The sequence below is a fragment of the Copadichromis virginalis genome, linkage group LG4 (genome assembly GCF_057382275.1).
Source record: "Copadichromis virginalis isolate Kocher_CV1m ecotype Utaka linkage group LG4, C_Virginalis_male_GT1.1, whole genome shotgun sequence".
NCBI lineage: Eukaryota > Metazoa > Chordata > Actinopteri > Cichliformes > Cichlidae > Copadichromis > Copadichromis virginalis.
The window spans coordinates 34,965,733-34,982,150 of NC_140621.1; the positions used below are offsets into that span (position 1 = coordinate 34,965,733).

At 43.1% G+C, this 16,418-nt stretch overlaps 1 protein-coding gene across 2 annotated transcripts; it reads left to right on the plus strand.

The window, feature by feature from the left end:
* Window positions 1-5,072: 5,072 nt before the first annotated feature.
* Window positions 5,073-14,983, plus strand: LOC146712017 (transmembrane protease serine 9-like). Of its 2 annotated transcripts, none has more exons than XM_085455112.1 (10): window positions 5,073-5,231; window positions 5,616-5,636; window positions 5,825-5,987; window positions 6,120-6,388; window positions 6,991-7,136; window positions 7,223-7,691; window positions 7,859-8,030; window positions 12,548-12,801; window positions 12,940-13,037; window positions 13,242-14,983. In XM_085455112.1, exons 1-10 carry the CDS (start codon window positions 5,177-5,179, stop codon window positions 13,617-13,619), a joined length of 2,025 nt encoding a protein of 674 aa, XP_085311238.1. In that variant the 5' UTR covers window positions 5,073-5,176; the 3' UTR covers window positions 13,620-14,983. The 2 variants fall into 2 exon arrangements, with proteins under 2 accessions (XP_085311238.1, XP_085311237.1); XM_085455111.1 differs by having other exon boundaries at window positions 5,115-5,231; window positions 6,123-6,388.
* Window positions 14,984-16,418: the final 1,435 nt, after the last annotated feature.

Consider the following 16,418-nt stretch of genomic DNA (forward strand, 5'->3'; position numbering starts at 1 on the left):
CAGCAGGTGGTCTTGACTAGGGCTGGGTATCGTCACTGACTTCTAGAATCGATTCGATTCCGATTCACAAGGTGAATTTTGACAGTCAGAAATATTATAATTCAGATCAGCACATTTACATATTTTTGTACCTATAAAAAGGAAGCTGACACACGCAAGACTTTATCAAAGGTGTGAGCGTCACAGCAGAGGCCTTTGTGTCAAAGCAGCTGAAGATAATACAGAAAAACATGAAGCAGATTTTCCTGTTCTGGATTTTATAAAAATATTCTGCAGTCGATCAAAAAGGAAAGAAAACCATTAATCAGCACATGAACATCACCTCTGAAGTTACAGCGGTTTTATTACAGACACAGCGTTTTGCATTTTGTATCATTTCAAAAAGTTTAAATTTGTTCAGTATTGAACGACAGAAATTAGGTTTTTCTTTTCGGAAGTAAGTAAAAGGAAACAAACAGCGTCCGACAGCCTGTAAACAACGGCAGAGAATGTGCATGTAGTGTGACTTTATCCTGGTGGAAGCAAAACAGCAAAAGTCAGAGTGAATTCATGACGATGTTTGTGTGAAGCGTAGTTTGGATCTTCTTTTGCTGCTGGTTCGGTCAATGTTGTTTGGAGAGAGATCAAACTAACAGCTTCAGAATCAGCGCAAAAAGGGCGTGAACACAAAGCTCGACCCGCCGACAGAGTCAGCGAGCTGTCGGCTTTCAGCCCCGACCGTGTCCGTGCCGTCGGTGAGAAAGTCACAGCTCGCTGATCCTGATGCGTCGGCGGGTCGAGCTTTGTGTTCACGTCTCTGTGCAGAAGCCTGTTCCTGCTCTCAGTTACTGTTTTCATCTTTGGTGGTTGTTGAAGTTTTGTGAGGTTTCACCAGAGATTCTGGCATTTCGGGAAAAATTCATTTAAATTAAAAAATCGATTCAGGATTTTAATGAATCGATTTCACGTTATCCAAGCCAGAATCGATTTTAATCGATAAATCGATTAGAAAAACCCGCCCCTAGTCTTGACCTGTTATTACCATGTGATTGGCTGACTAGATATTTGTATTAGTATATTTGTACAGGTGTACCTAACCAAATGGGTGCTGTTGTCATAAACACTGTTGTCCTGATCTGCTGGAGACTGTAGAGTACAGTACTGTACAAAATGCTGGACAGATGCTGCAGCTGTGTCCCTTTTCATGGCTCCAAAGCAGTGATGTGTCACCACCTCTGCTCAGAGACACCGAGACACGGGGAGCCGTCGGACAAAGAATCGACAAAGGTGCCAGCGGTGGGGACGAAGGTTACCCCACCTCACTAAGTTTATCCAGAACTTACTGAAAATAACTGGAAGAATAACAAAAACAAAGCCGATAGGGTTGAATATTTCCTGATTTGTTGTCTTTATACTGTTGGTTTTTCTTCAGCTGAATAAAACTTCTGTAAGCTTCAGGTGTGTCAAACGCAGAGCCTTTAATAAGGCCGTGCTTCCATGAAATCTCACATCATTTATTCTCACTTGTTTGTCATCTATTAACTCATTTAACCAGCGACATTTTTGTGTCACTGTCAACAACGACTTGACACTTTTGCATGCCTGTAAACTGACTGTACATTACATTTCCCCGATGAGCTATTATTCTCTTACTGGCAGATCCAGTTTGTCGTCACACGGACAGGAGAACAAAGACATGGGGAAATAGCTGCAGAAGTGTTTCTAAAACTATGACTTATGAGTATTTAAAAATAACTCCAACCTCACAGGACTGTCTCATGTTTTATTGCCATTAAATTTCATGTTGTGCAGTTTTTTGACACTCGCCCAGCTGTGAGAATGAAATCAGACCAATGTAAACTGACCTACTTAATGACAAATATATGTTTGCAGGCAGTTCATCTCATGTAAACAATAACGTGGCGCACAGCGTGACGTGAAATAAGGCACATACCTTTGACGCTGCGTGACGAACTCTGTATTCCTCGTCCGCACGTAAATTCAAAAAAGGAGTTTTAAAAAAATCTCAGTTTTCGCTGATTCGAAACGCCGTTTACGTGGACGAAACAGCTGCGTTTTCAAAAATACCCGTGTAGGTGCGGACGTAGCGTAAAAGAGTTAGTAGTTTATCTGCAGGTTACTTGTATTTGCTTAATTGTTTACTAAATGTTTGAGATGTGAAATAAACCGCAATGGAGCAAAATATGGGCGTGTGTGGTTGGGGCATGTGTTTGTGCGTGCGTGTGCGTGCGTGCGTGCGCGTGCATGCGTGTGCGCGCGCATGGGGGAGGGGGGGGCACGAACATTCTTCTTGTAAAACAAAGGGGGGCCTAGCAAAAAAATTTTGGGAACCACTGATTTAACCAATGATCTACAGGATGGGTCCTTTCCACATCATATGTGGTTCTGATGATGAAACGCAGCCTATTCGCCTCCATTCCCCAGATTTCCATGTGAGTTTCCTCTTTTCAACACTCTCCCAATTCACCAGCGATGCTTCCAGTGCTACGGCTCTGGCATGTCTGGCTGTTTCCTTCTGTCCACGCACCTCCACCCCTACCATTTTTCGACCCTTGGGTACAGACACCTGTTGCCAGAGAGGTGTTACTGTTCCAAGACCAAATCCTCCTCTGCCCTGTTGGATGTGACCCACCACGTCAGGATGGTGAAGAGCAGATTTGGCCTGTAGCACAAATGTGGTTGGGGTCCATTCCCTCCTTGTTGCTAAGGTGGGAGCAGCGTCTATCACTATAGGGTCTCGGAGTCCATGAGTGACATCTCAAGCCTCACTTTTGCACACTACGCCTTCCTGGAAAGCATCATGACCTTCTCCATCACCAGCTGGTTCCACTCCCTCAGCCTTCATACACGAACAGACTGCAGCTCTAAAATCATTGGCCTGTCAGAACTCTGGCTCAGGTTTTCAGCCAACAGGCTCTTAGACAGGCAGCCAAAATCATCAACGACCCCTCTCACATTCTTCACCTCACATTTTAATGGCTCCCCTCTGGGCGACGCCTCCGCTGCATTTCCTGCAGGACTGAGAGGAGGAGGAGCGCCACCTTAGTCCCCAAAGCAGCTCTGCTTTTTAACTCCAGCAGATAAGAACATTTCCCCCACCAGAAACACAAACTTCTCTACACTCTTTTATACTACTGACACTTTATTTACTTTTACTTACTTAAAGTTATTTATTCATCTTTCAGTCACTTCAATTTTGATCTGTATAATTTTAAAACTGTACGTACTGCATATTCTGTGTATTCTGTTCTTATTGTTGTTATCTTCAACACTATGCTGCTCTGTTGTATGTTATTTGCCCTTTGGGGATAGACAAAGTCTTTCTGATTCTGATTAAACTCCTCTGCCAGGCTAGGGATAGGCAATGACAGCATCCCGTTGTTGTAGAGTCCAACGCTGCTGAGGCATTTGGGAAGTCAAAGCCACTTCCTCCCGTATATATAATATATAGTATAGTATATATAGTCGCTGCCTCCCCTTGTCCTTTATCAGTGGACAGGGGGAGGCAGTTGTCAGTACAACATCATGAGGGACACTTGATGACCTCCCCTCTTTGTTCAGTCCAGTTGGTGCAGTGAGTCCACATTTTACCCACTTATGAAGTGCTCACTTCAACCACTGATTTAATTTAAAGTAGTAACAGTTACCCTCTCATGCTACCTGCAGTGTCAAAGACACTAACAAAAACTAAAACCAGGGAAGTCTCAGTGAGAACAGTGAGAGGGCGGTAGTCTGCTGGACCACTGCCTCTTTGGGGTTGACTTGTTATTGCCTCTTTTTGTAACTCTCGTTTACATCAGAAGGGAAAGAAATACTTCTGACATGACAGATGTTTGTGATGTGCTCAGTGGAAACGTCAGTGTTTTGTGGTTCTACTGGTTCTGAAACACTTCCTGTTCATTTGTTCATTCAGCGAAACCTGATGTAGTTTGACCAGTTTTTTCCCGAGTGGACAGCCCCCACTGTGCCAGTCCCACTGTCATTGCAGATTAATGAATGATGGAGATGTATTGTTTTCGTTCACAGAGCAGATGTGTGGTGTATCTCTCCTTCATGATCTCTCTGTGAAGCTGCTTCTTTGAATAAAACTTCCTGTTTCACAGATTTACAGGAATGTAGTTCTGTCACAGTTCTGTGCTCGATGTTCGTGCTGATCTAACGAGTGAACAAACGCTCATCAGACTGAAGAACTGACTCGTTTTCATCTAGTTGAGGAAATAGTAAAACATCATCATGTAATTACACCACATTAAAGAGAAGCAGTTTTTATTTTGCGGAAAGTCATCATGAAAATGCAATAATGACGTTAATGTTTAAAAACTGTACAGTGATGAGCAAAAGTTTTGAGCCTCATTTCTTTCTGTTTTTCTAGTAAAATGTGAACCATGTGCAGCGATTTATTGATGGGTCAAACAGAGTTTGTACGACTCTAACGAGCTCGTTTGGTGTGAGCGCCTTTATTCTCAGCACAGTCTGAGCTTTCTCTACTTTCTTCTTCATCTTGAAGGACATTCAGGTCTCTTCTTTGGATGTTTCTTCTTTTTGTTCTGGTCTCTGTCAGGATGATCCCACACTGCTTCAGTGATGTTGAGCTTCTGGCTCTGGGGAGGCCCATCCATGCCTGATAGTGCTCTACTGTGTTGTTTCAATCCAGGTATGTTTCCACTGCACTGGCAGTGTGTTTGTGAAACCCTCCAGTTTAGATCATCACTCTTTCGCGCCTGTTGTCACAGATTCAAACATCTCTAAATGTTTCCAACAAAAAAACAAAACCACTTTTTAAATATCTCAATGATCGTCAGCAACAGGATTTATTTATGTAGTTTTTGGTCGAGTTAATGCATTTCACTTCAATACAAACGCTGCTGCTCAGCTCGCCCCTTCTTACACCTGTACACATCAGTCAATACTGTGAAACCTTTAAATAACTTTTATTTGACACAGCAGGGCAGACTTTTGTTTCCTGGTGTTAAATTAATGAGTAATCTGAGAAAAATGATTAAAAAGTTCCTGTTTAATCTGATGATTGTAATGTGAAGCAGGTCTGGTAACCTGCAGTGAGGTGTTGGGCGTGTCGTCAGACAGGTGTTTGAGAAAGGTGTGTTTTACTGCAAACCGAAAGGGAGAGAGAGGAAGGTTATTTAAGCCTCAGCAGGTCTGCAGGTATTTTACAGCGATGGCTTTCTACAAAGTGATGTGTTTGGCTGCTGGGCTGATGCTCCTGACCCAAGGTAAGAGCTCTCTGCACACACCTGCAGCAGGTACGACTCAGAGGGCGAAAACACTCAGGAGCACAGCGCTTCACTTTAAAGTGACACTGCAGGAAAATAACCTTTACATTAAAGAAATCGTTTCTTTAATACGAATTTGATGTGTTCAGTTAAAATTCACAATGTTCAGTAAACATAACTTTAATATATATTTTGAAGAAGAAGTTTTTACGACAGACCAACAACACAGGACGTAGTGTTTGGAACCTCAAAATTTCTTATCTCACATTTTTTCAAATGGGTTACATTAACTGTAACTTCACACAGTAATTACAGACAGTGAACTAATCACAGAACGATGAATGAAGATTTTTAGTTTTAAAATGGTTTGTTTCTGTGTTTCAGAGTCTGAGTCACAGCTGGGTGGTAAGAAAAAGCTTCTTTGTGTAATGATTTAGTTTTATGTGTAATAAATCTTTAGTTTCATATGAATATTAGTTTGTGAGTGAACTGTAGACTCCAGGATCACTGTGTCCTCACTCAGCAGTTTGTAGTGCTGAGAGTTTACAGCTCCTACAGTAATGCTCACTCTGTGTTTTAATGTCGGTCTTCAGTTTGTGGTAAGGCGTCTCTGAACACCAGGATTGTAGGAGGACAGGTGGCCCCTGTTGGCAGCTGGCCCTGGCAGGTCAGTCTGCAAACATCTGGGTCCCACTTCTGTGGAGGATCCCTCATTAACAGTCAGTGGGTGCTGACTGCTGCTCACTGCTTTGAAACGTGAGTGATGAGGCTGAAGCTGCACTCTAAACAAGATTTAAAGACGCTGTGAAGTCAAACTTTATATATGTTTTCTCGTCTATAACAATTGTAACAACTGTGCACTGTTCGTGTCGCTCCTGATGATCTCAGCAGTACTCCAACCGGTCTGACTGTGAATCTGGGCCTTCAGAGTCTACAGGGATCTAACCCCAATGCAGCGTCTCGGACAGTAACACAGATCATCAACCATCCAAACTACAACTCTGGTACCAACGACAACGACGTCTGCCTCCTGCAGCTCTCCTCACCGGTGACTTTCAACAACTACATTTCTCCCGTCTGCCTGGCAGCTTCAGACAGCATCTTCTACAGCGGTGTTAACAGCTGGGTCACCGGCTGGGGCGATATAGGAAGTGGAGGTGGGTCATAAAGACACCTGATCGTTTTTAGAGAAATGATGACAATAATACAGGGAACAAGTTTGCTGTCTCAGAAATATTTAGAGCAATAAGATGTTTCCATGAGGTTAAATCTGTGCAGAGTTCAAAACCAGAAAGAATAATTATGTGAATTAAACAGTCTGGAAGTGCTGGACCTGCAGCAAACATGCTGTCTGCACGATGATGTCAGGTCAAAATGATCCTTGGTTAAAAGAAAGTATATTTTCTGTGTATCTGACACTGCCCCCAGGTGGTGTTAGACAGTTACTACATGATGACGACCATCTACTGTCTGTGTGTCAAGTTTATTTCTGTATCACGTTTAAAAACAGCAGCTGTTGTGCTTCATCTAAAATACTCAAATAACATAAAACAGGACAAGATGACAGAGCGGCATCAAAGTCATGTGACTGTGTTCTGCAGAGAGCTCCAACCCCAGCGGACAAACATGTTTCCCCATCTTTGTTTGCACACATGACTACACTTTGTTTTTAAGTTTGGTGGAGCCGCCCTTTTGTTTGAAGGTTAATCAGTCACATGTTATTTATTACAAACTGATATATTTATTTTACCCCGTTCAGTGTCCCTTCCTTCTCCACAAAACCTGATGGAGGTGGAGGTTCCTGTTGTGGGAAACAGGCAGTGTAACTGTAACTATGGAGTGGGATCAATCACTGACAACATGATCTGTGCCGGGTTAAGTGCAGGAGGAAAGGACTCCTGTCAGGTGATTGTTGTTACCTGTGTTTGGCACATTTTCACCTTCTACAGTTTCTTCTCCTCAGCTAACAGTAAATGTTTCTGCTCTCAAAGGGGGATTCAGGAGGTCCAATGGTGATCAAGCAGAGCGGTCGCTGGATTCAGGCGGGAGTCGTCAGTTTTGGGGAAGGTTGCGCCTTGCCTAATTTTCCAGGAGTCTACGCCAGAGTATCCCAGTACCAGACCTGGATCAGGAGCCAGATCTCCTCCAACCAGCCGGGCTTCATGACGTTCACGTCCACTGGGACCAACAGCGACCTCAGTGTCTCCTGCACAGGACTGCCACCAGTGCCAACCACCACACCTACTAACACCACCACCCCTACAACCACCCCAACTACTCCTATAACCACTACAACTTCCACCACCACAACCACCTCCTCTGCAAAAGCCACCACCCCTACCACCACCATCACTACCACCACAACCACCACCCCTACCACCACCACCACAACCACCACCCCTACCACCACCACCACTACCACCACACCTACAACCACATTGCCTCCAACCACTCCCCAATGTGAGTTTCCATCACATTAACACTTTGTTTCCTCTAAACTTTTAGATAATACAGCTGCTGCTCTCTGACACTTTCTGAATTCTTCACTACCTGAACTTGAAGTGATGGTTTTGTGTGATCCAAGTTTTTCCTGCCTCTTTCTGTCTCCCCCTGGTTCTTCTCCTCAGCGGTGGTCTGTGGACAAGCTCCAAGAACTTCTGGGATTGTGGGAGGAACCTCAGATGCGACAGCCGGCTCATGGCCGTGGATGGCGAGCTTACAGAAGAATGGAAGTCACGTGTGCGGTGGGACTCTGGTGGCCTTGGACTCAGTGCTGAGCCACGCCAAGTGTTTCTCAAGGTGAGTTGCAGCTGAAGTTGAAGTTTGCACAGACGATAATTCAGTTCGATGGGTGAGTTAGTCAGTATGTTACCCTCTGATTAGTAAATTCTCTTTCTGATGTTAAACTGAGCAATTTTTAAGAGTTTTGAGTTCAGACATCAAGAGAAAGGGTGAATCTGACAGAAGAACTAACACACTCATTGGTGACTGAGCTTCAACAGGGAGATCAGTTTGAGAACAGAAAAGTTTGCAAAAACAGTAATTAGATTACCGTTACTTTCCCGTAGGAACGCTGCGTTACTGCGTTACTAAAACCGTGATTTTTTGCGAGAATGTCTCACGACAGTGACGTAAGTGAGTGCGACGTTCGTGACAACAGCTGTGTGCAGATCAACAATGGATCACATATCGAGTGCAGAGAGAGTATGAGCGTGCAGCGTTTAAAGCGTGGAAGTACTGACCTTACTTTGAGTTTGATTCCATAAAAAGGGACAAAAACATTAGTGTCCGCTGTGCGTGGGAAGAAAACTTCTTTTTACAGCGAAAAAACCCCTAAACTTCCAACAAGCACCGAGTAGCTACGACGTAATGGGAAACTCACAGAGAAACTCACGGATTCTTCCACTGACCGCGGCACACCTGCACCAGGGTAAACCTCCGCCTGCCCCACTCCTGCTTTACAGGTGAAAATAGAGCAACAGGACCGCTGAGTCTTTGACTTTATTTATTTTCTGCTGTGTTTTACTTGCATCTATTTGAAAGACTGAGTGTAAACACACAAAATATTTTATTTTATGTGCTGGAATGTGCAGAAAATAGGTTTAAATGTTAAACTAATTTCTTCCAGTCAGAGAATGTTGCATATAATTAAATTTTTGCTTGATGCATAAAGTTAAAAGATTAAAACTAATAAAACAAGTTTTAAAAAGAGACTTTTCCATTTGATTACATTTTGTATGATGGATTATGCAGAAAAAGTAGAATTGGGCTGAAAGATCTATCGCTTTATCACCTCTTCAGGTTGTAAATCCTGTTTTTAAAAAGTAACTAAGTAACTAAGTAATTAATTACTTTTGAAAATAAGTAATCAGTAAAGTAATGGGATTACTTTTTGGGGAAGTAATCAGTAATTAGTTACTGGTTACTTTTTTCAAGTAACTTGACCAACACTGGTCACAACACAGTTTTGTTATCTAAGAGAGAGTTATTCCCGCCAGCTTTTGCCTAGAATAGAATAGAATAGAATAGGATAGAATAGAATAGAATAGGATAGAATAGAATAGAATAGAATAGTCCTTTAATTGTCCCACAAGGGGAAACTTGGATGTAACAGCAGCAAGAAAGACACATATACAAACAAAGAGTACACAGGACAGAAACACTTTTTTCTTTTACATATTTATATCAAGGACAATGGTTACCAAAAACAGAGTACTGTTTAGAGGTAATTATTAAATCATACAGATAAGAGGCAAACCCAGGTTGTAGAGTGAATCAGTTGATAAAATACTGCAGTTACAGCGCTGATGTAAACATCTGTGTTTGTTGGGAGCAGTTCTGATTGTGCAGTCTGACAGCTGCAGGGAGGAAGGACCTGCAGAAACGCTCCTTCATGCATCGAGGATGCAGCAGTCTGTCACTGAAGCAGCTCTGCAGCAACATCTACATGCATGGGCTGGGAGACTCTGTCCATCAGAGATGCTATTTTGGCCAGAGTCCTTCTGTCTCCCACCACCTGCACTGGGTCCAGGGTGCATCCCAGAACAGAGCTGGGCTTCCTGATGAGTTTATCCAGCCTCTTCCTCTCAGCTGCCGATAAACTGCTGCTCCAACATACCACACTGTAAAAAATGACAGATGCCACCAGAGTCATAGAAGGTCTTTAAAAGCGCTCCCTGTGCTCCAAATGACCTCAGCCGCCTCAGCAGGTAGCGTCTGCTCTGACCCTTCCTGTACAGAGCGTCAGTGTTGTGGCTCCAGTCCAGTTTATTACTCAGGTGAACACCCAGGTACCTATGAGAGTCCACTATCTCAATGTCCACTCCCTGGATGTTCACCGGTGTCAGTGTGGTGGGTCTGCGTCTCCGGAAATCAAGGGTGTAGATTTGGTTTTGGCATTGGTGGGGACGGATGATTCAACCACCAAACCCCGCCCTGTTTCTTTTTTGTCCTTTTTGTTTTTGCTTCTTGATAAAAGGAGAAGTATACTTGCCTACATATGCTATTCTACGTGCTTTTAAACCATTTAAAATTACAATTCATAGTTTTATATGTGAATTATATAATGTTAAATTACTATTAAACAAATGACTAAGTATTTTAGACTTTAGGTTACTTCAACCATATTCCATATAAATCAGGTATCATACAAAAATAAAAACAGCTTCAAATACAGTCATGACAATAAAAGAATATGACTTTAAGGATTTAACAACATTACCTCAGTTATAGTACACCAACATGTCTTATACATTAGCAGTAAGGGAACACTGAATGACCTGCTGGGCTTTGTCAATAAAACTACTCATCTAAGATGACCACAAAGTAACAGATCTCTCAGCAAAATGATGCAACATTTTAGGCACTGTTGCCCCGATCAACTCAGTGAGCTGGATTTTTTTTATTCTAAACATGAACTACTGTTACAGCAACAGACATGGACACAACAACTCAATGTTCACTATGTGAAGCAGCCAAACACATGCCTGCTCCTCTCGTTAACTGAGATAAACTGCTGGCATATTGGTTTTACATCTATACTGTCCAGCCTCTCCTGGTGTACATGGTACAGCCTCTGTAAACTAATATCCTGGCTGCTCGAGGCTGCAGTTTTCTCTGACAGTTTCAATCAAAATTAGAAATGCTGCTCGAGGCTGAGATAACTGATAGTGTTGCCTGTTGTGCAGTTAGTTTCCAAAACACGTTATTCATGGTTACATACACTTTTATACTGATGTGGGCCAAAGCCTAGCATAGCCTGTAACGTTATTATGACGGACACATTTTATGAGTGAACTTGGCTTTAAGTGACTTACAGGTTTCTTTGAAAAATACTTTCTTATATCCAGGTTCTTCCTTTTTGCTGCCGTCCTCCTCCTCGCAGCGCAGGTTTGCCGCTGCTAAAACTAAACAGAGCTCCCTGAAAGGCTCAGCCAATCACATTGGCCATATTTGTCACATGACGTAGGACTCCAGTAGAGAATGTAATTTCACTCTTTCTGCACCGCTGGGTGAATGAGACGCTGACAGATCGTTTTTTTTCTTTCTATCGGGTTTGATTTCTTTACTCGAAGAGATCAAATTATTGGTGGGGACAATTCAATAATCGCTGGATATTGGTGGGGACATGTCCCTTCCATCCATGCCAAATCTACGCCCTTGCCGGAAATCCACCACCAACTCCTTGGTTTTCCTGGTGTTGATCAGCAGGTGGTTCTGCTGACATCAGTCCACAAAGTCCAGAGTCCACTGTCTGCACTCTGAGTCGTCCTCACCTGTGATGAGGCGACTATGGCAGAGTCGTCAGAGAACTTCTGTAGGTGGCAGCGTGGGGAGTTGATGGAGAAGTCTGCAGTACGGGGGCCCCACAGGGAACTGTGCCAGCACAGTTCCCTGTGGGGCCCCCGTACTGCAGACCAGCGTGTCAGAGACACAGCCCTGTGTCCTCACCAGTGTTGGTCAAGTTACTTGAAAAAAGTAACCAGTAACTAATTACTGATTACTTCCCCCAAAAAGTAATCCCATTACTTTACTGATTACTTATTTTTAAAAGTAATTAGTTACTTAGTTACTTTTTAAAAACACGATTTACAACCTGAAGAGGTGATAAAGTGATAGATCTTTCAGCCCAATTCTACTTTTTCTACATAATCCATCATACAAAATGTAATCAAATGGAAAAGTCTCTTTTTAAAACTTGTTTTATTAGTTTTAATCTTTTAACTTTATGCATCAAGCAAAAATTTTATTATATGTAACATTCTCTGACTGGAAGAAATTAGTTTAACATTTAAACCTATTTTCTGCACATTCCAGCTCATAAAATAAAATATTTTGTGTGTTTACACTCAGTCTTTCAAATAGATGCAAGTAAAACACAGCAGAAAATAAATAAAGGCAAAGACTCAGCGGTCCTGTTGCTCTATTTTCACCTGTAAAGCAGGAGTGGGGTAGGCGGAGGTTTACCCTGGTGCAGGTGTGCTGCGGTCAGTGGAAGAATCCGCGAGTTTCTCTGTGAGTTTCCCATTACGTCGTAGCTACTCGGTGCTTGTTGGAAGTTTAGGGTTTTTTTCGCTGTAAAAAGAAGTTTTCTTCCCACGCACAGCGGACACTAATGTTTTTGTCACTTTTTATGGAATCAAACTCAAAGTAAGGTCAGTACTTCCACGCTTTAAACGCTGCACGCTCATACTCTCTCTGCACTCGATATATGATCCAAGTCTGTAAAACTTGGGTCCCATGAAGTTGAGTGTAAAGGTGTAGATTTTGTTTGAAGCTGATGAAGTTTATGTTTGTGTGCTTCGTTCCTCCCACAGCTCCCCTGTAGCGTCCGAGTGGACTGTCGTGTTGGGGCGTCTGAAGCTAAATGGATCCAACCCCTTTGAGGTGACGCTGAATGTGACAAATATCACTCTGAGCAACACGACCGGGACCAACATAGCCATCCTCCGTCTATCTGCCCAGCCCACCCTGACCGACTACATCCAGCCCATCTGCTTGGACAACGGGAGAACCTTCGCCGAGGGCTTGGCGTGCTGGGCGGCCGGTTGGAGTCCTGGAAGAGGAGGAGGTGAGTCAGCAACATGAAGGCTGACAGAGTTCTGCCCAGACTCTGCACCAGTCCATCTCTCAGATTACACATGTGGACCACTGCACTTACAGTTTCTTTAGTCAAACATCAGGATTTTCTTATCTTTCATGATGTTAGCTGAGGAAGTTATGCAGCAGTTTCAGACCTCGGTGGTAAACTGTGGGAACTCATCATCGAGTGAGAGCATCTGTACAGACGTGTTTGCACTGCAGCAGGTAAATGACTGGATTCTTCTTCTTATAACACTGTCTGCTGACATGTTGTTTATTCTGGACCTTGGATTTAGCTGCTTAAAAGTAAATATAATAATCATAGTCCAAACTTTCTGGTAACAAAGGTGTATTAAACTCTTCCTTTGAGTCGCAGGAAAATATAACATATAACATTAAAATAATAACTGACCCTTTCCGTCTGTTCAGGGTGATTCTGGCGGCCCACTGATGTGTAAGCAGGGCGGCTCTTGGTTCCAGGCGGTCGTGTTAACAGCTCGAAGCCCCTCTGCCAGGAGGAGACGAAGCTCAGTCATGACCTTCACCAGAGTGAGCACCTTTGACTCCTTCCTGACGAAGACGCTGGGGACACTCTTGTCTCCACCCTCCACGACCACCACCACCAACCCCACCAGCGCCTCCAACACCACCATCAACCCCACCAGCACCTCCAACACCACCACCAACACCACCACAACTACCTCACGCCCTGTATCACAAAGCAGCGGGGGTCGTCCTGCTCACTCCTTCATCTTTGTCTTCTTCCATCTCGTCAGCCTCACCGTTTGTCTCCAGCTCTTCCTGTAGAGAGTCTGACTTGATCGACATGATGTGATGGACACAAATGAATGTGAACAAGCTTTGACTCTAAGACTTTACAGGCTTAAAGCTCTGCCTGCTAATCTTTGACTTGATTCTGAACTGATTATCTACAAAGAGCTCAGTGGTGACGTTTGGGCGAGTTTACTGTCGGCTAACGGCGCCTTAGGTGCTCCACTTCCAAGAAAAGGAAGCTGGTTGTACAATGTGTGGCTTGAGCTCTGACTGACAGGGGCTTTGAGCTGGACTCTGGTTTAAGGGTGTAAAAATGAAGAAGTTCTTTAAACTTGCACTGAACATTAAACGGTAGCTCAAATGTTTAGAAGTTCATGTTTTCTTAAGCTAAACAGATCATTAGTGTGTCTGCATCACTGTTTCATATATATCTCTAGATTTTAATTAATGCAACAATGAAAGATGTGAAATCTGCATATTTTATAATTTATTTAATTTTTTTTATTATCAGATACTGATCATTGTACCTGATCATCATTGTGAACTCTGTTTTCAGGACAGAATAGATTACTTGTAACCTTACAGTCACAAACATATTGATGATTACAGACAGAACTGAAGTTATTCTTGCAGTCTTTGGTTACGTCCACACGTACACGGGTATTTTTGGAAATGGGGATTTTCCGTTTTCGTTTTAAAAAATAGTCCGTCCACACGTAAACGCAGAAGTGAAGGAAAACGCTGCTAGGAACATGCCAAAGCAACAGGTGGCGCTAGATTCCTAACCGTGTAGAAATGTTGGCCAATCAGAAGTCTAGAAGCCTCAGTGGGAAAAAGTAAACAAAGATGGGGCATAGAAGCAGAACCGAGTCTTATGTGTGGAGGGACAGTAACTGTGTATATGTAAGCATTTAAACACTGCAGAGAGTGCAAGTAACAGTATTTTGTCATTTCACCGAAACAATAACATGGCGCACAGTGTGACGTCAAAAAAGGCGCACACCTTTGACGCTGCGTTTTCTGTGTTTTTCTCGTCCACACTAAATGCAAAAACAGAGCTTTCGAAAATATCCACCCTGGCAGGCGTTTTTAGAAATCTCCATTTTCAGTGACCGAAAACGGCGTTTACGTGTGGACGAAAGGTGCAAACGCATAGAAAAATCTGCGTTTTCAAAAATACCCGGGTACGTGTGGACGTAGCCTTTATCAGATTTAAAGAAGCATCATTTAGAGATGCTGGAAACAAGGGGACATGATCGGACTGTCCCTCTTCTACCTCGCATCTGGGCCACAAACACTTAAGCACTTAAAGAATATTTGCTTTGAAAACTGTTAAATTGCACTGAAAAAGAAAGTTATTTGAATGAAGAATAAACAACTAAAAAACTTCTTGTAAATGTGTAAATGTAAAAATACAAAAACAACAACAAAGAGCTTTGTTTTTTTTTTACTCTCCGCACAAACTAAAGAGACAAAATAACGTGAATAATTTGCTTCCAGTTTGTGGTGCATTGATCCGTCTCTGTTGCTTTTGGGCCTCCTTTGCTCACTTCCCTTCTCTCCCCTGTCTGATTACCTCTGATTACCTGTTTCATAGGTGCTTCCCTGCTGGTCTCGCTGCTCTCATGTCAAATTCTCAGCTGAAGGAGGTTTGTTGGTCATCTCACCTGCTTTTCGTGTTGTTTAAGGCTGAAGAGATGCCTCATTACTCACCAGATCGCTGCATCAGCAGGGACCTGTCCAGTATTCAGAACACCTCTCGACTTCACAACAGTGTTTGTGTCCACGGAGCTGCCTGCGATCGCTCAGTCAAAGCTCTCCTGTCTGTTGAAAACAGAAATAAACCCTGGTAAACCCTAAACACTGGTTTTGTTAAAGAACAATCTGGACAAACGGATTCTGACGCAGGCTGTCTTCAGGAAACCAAGGAGAGCAGCGGGGCGAGCAAGGCCAGGTACTCCGTCACTTTGGTGCCAATCCAGCTCTTCTCAGTCTCCACCTGCTCCAGCAGACCCCATTGGAAACAGCCCTGCTGTCGTCACAGCTTTTTATTCCAGTGCTCCCCAGCGTGGTATGAAAAGGAAAAAAACAAAATGCTTGGACAATGTTAGCATAATGGACAGGTTCACACAAACGCAAAGCAGGAGATGAAGCATCGCTGAACATGTTTCCAAACCAACTCCATTCCAAGCCAAAGACTAGAAAATATGGTGAAGCATATTTTCATATACTTTGGCTTCACCTGCACAAGTGCCGAGGTAGGTCTCCCTGCAGAATTAGTTTTCCCTGTCGGGAGCAGCGCTGGGCTGTTCAAATCACGGACAAACAGGATCCCACATTCTTGATTTTTAGTTCACAAACACTTGTTGTAATGACTAACTGCTCCTGACATGTTGGAGATGTTTGCTCTTTATACAGTAAAGTTACAGCTGGATACAAATAACATCAGGCTGATCCTGCCACGATTTGTCTCTCGGTTCAAATCACGGACAAACAGGATCCCACAGCTGTTTATGTTTTTGAACCCATTTTGCACAGAGAGGCGTTTTTTGAAAAATGTATTGATTACACAGGAAAAAAACAACTACACGTAAAATAATCACACCGTGACGCCTCTGCCTTTCTAAATGGAGGGACAGTAACTGCGTGTAAACCTGCAGACAGTCAGATTAACAGTATTTTGTCTCTATCTGCCATTCTGCAATTCATCCCATGTAAACAACGTGGCGCACAGCGTGACGTGAATAAAGGCACATACCTTTGACGTTGTGTGACGAACTCTGTGATTCCTCGTCCAAACGTAAACGCAAAAAAGGAGTTTTAAAAAATCTC

Bases quoted from the DNA above. Each gene is read 5' to 3' on its own strand.
- LOC146712017 (XM_085455112.1), top strand. From the start codon at position 5,177: ATGGCTTTCTACAAAGTGATGTGTTTGGCTGCTGGGCTGATGCTCCTG. The intron at 5,232-5,615 runs GTAAGAGCTCTC...TCTGTGTTTCAG, and splicing joins GCTGATGCTCCTGACCCAAG to AGTCTGAGTCACAGCTGGGT. The intron at 5,988-6,119 runs GTGAGTGATGAG...TGATGATCTCAG, and splicing joins GCTGCTCACTGCTTTGAAAC to CAGTACTCCAACCGGTCTGA.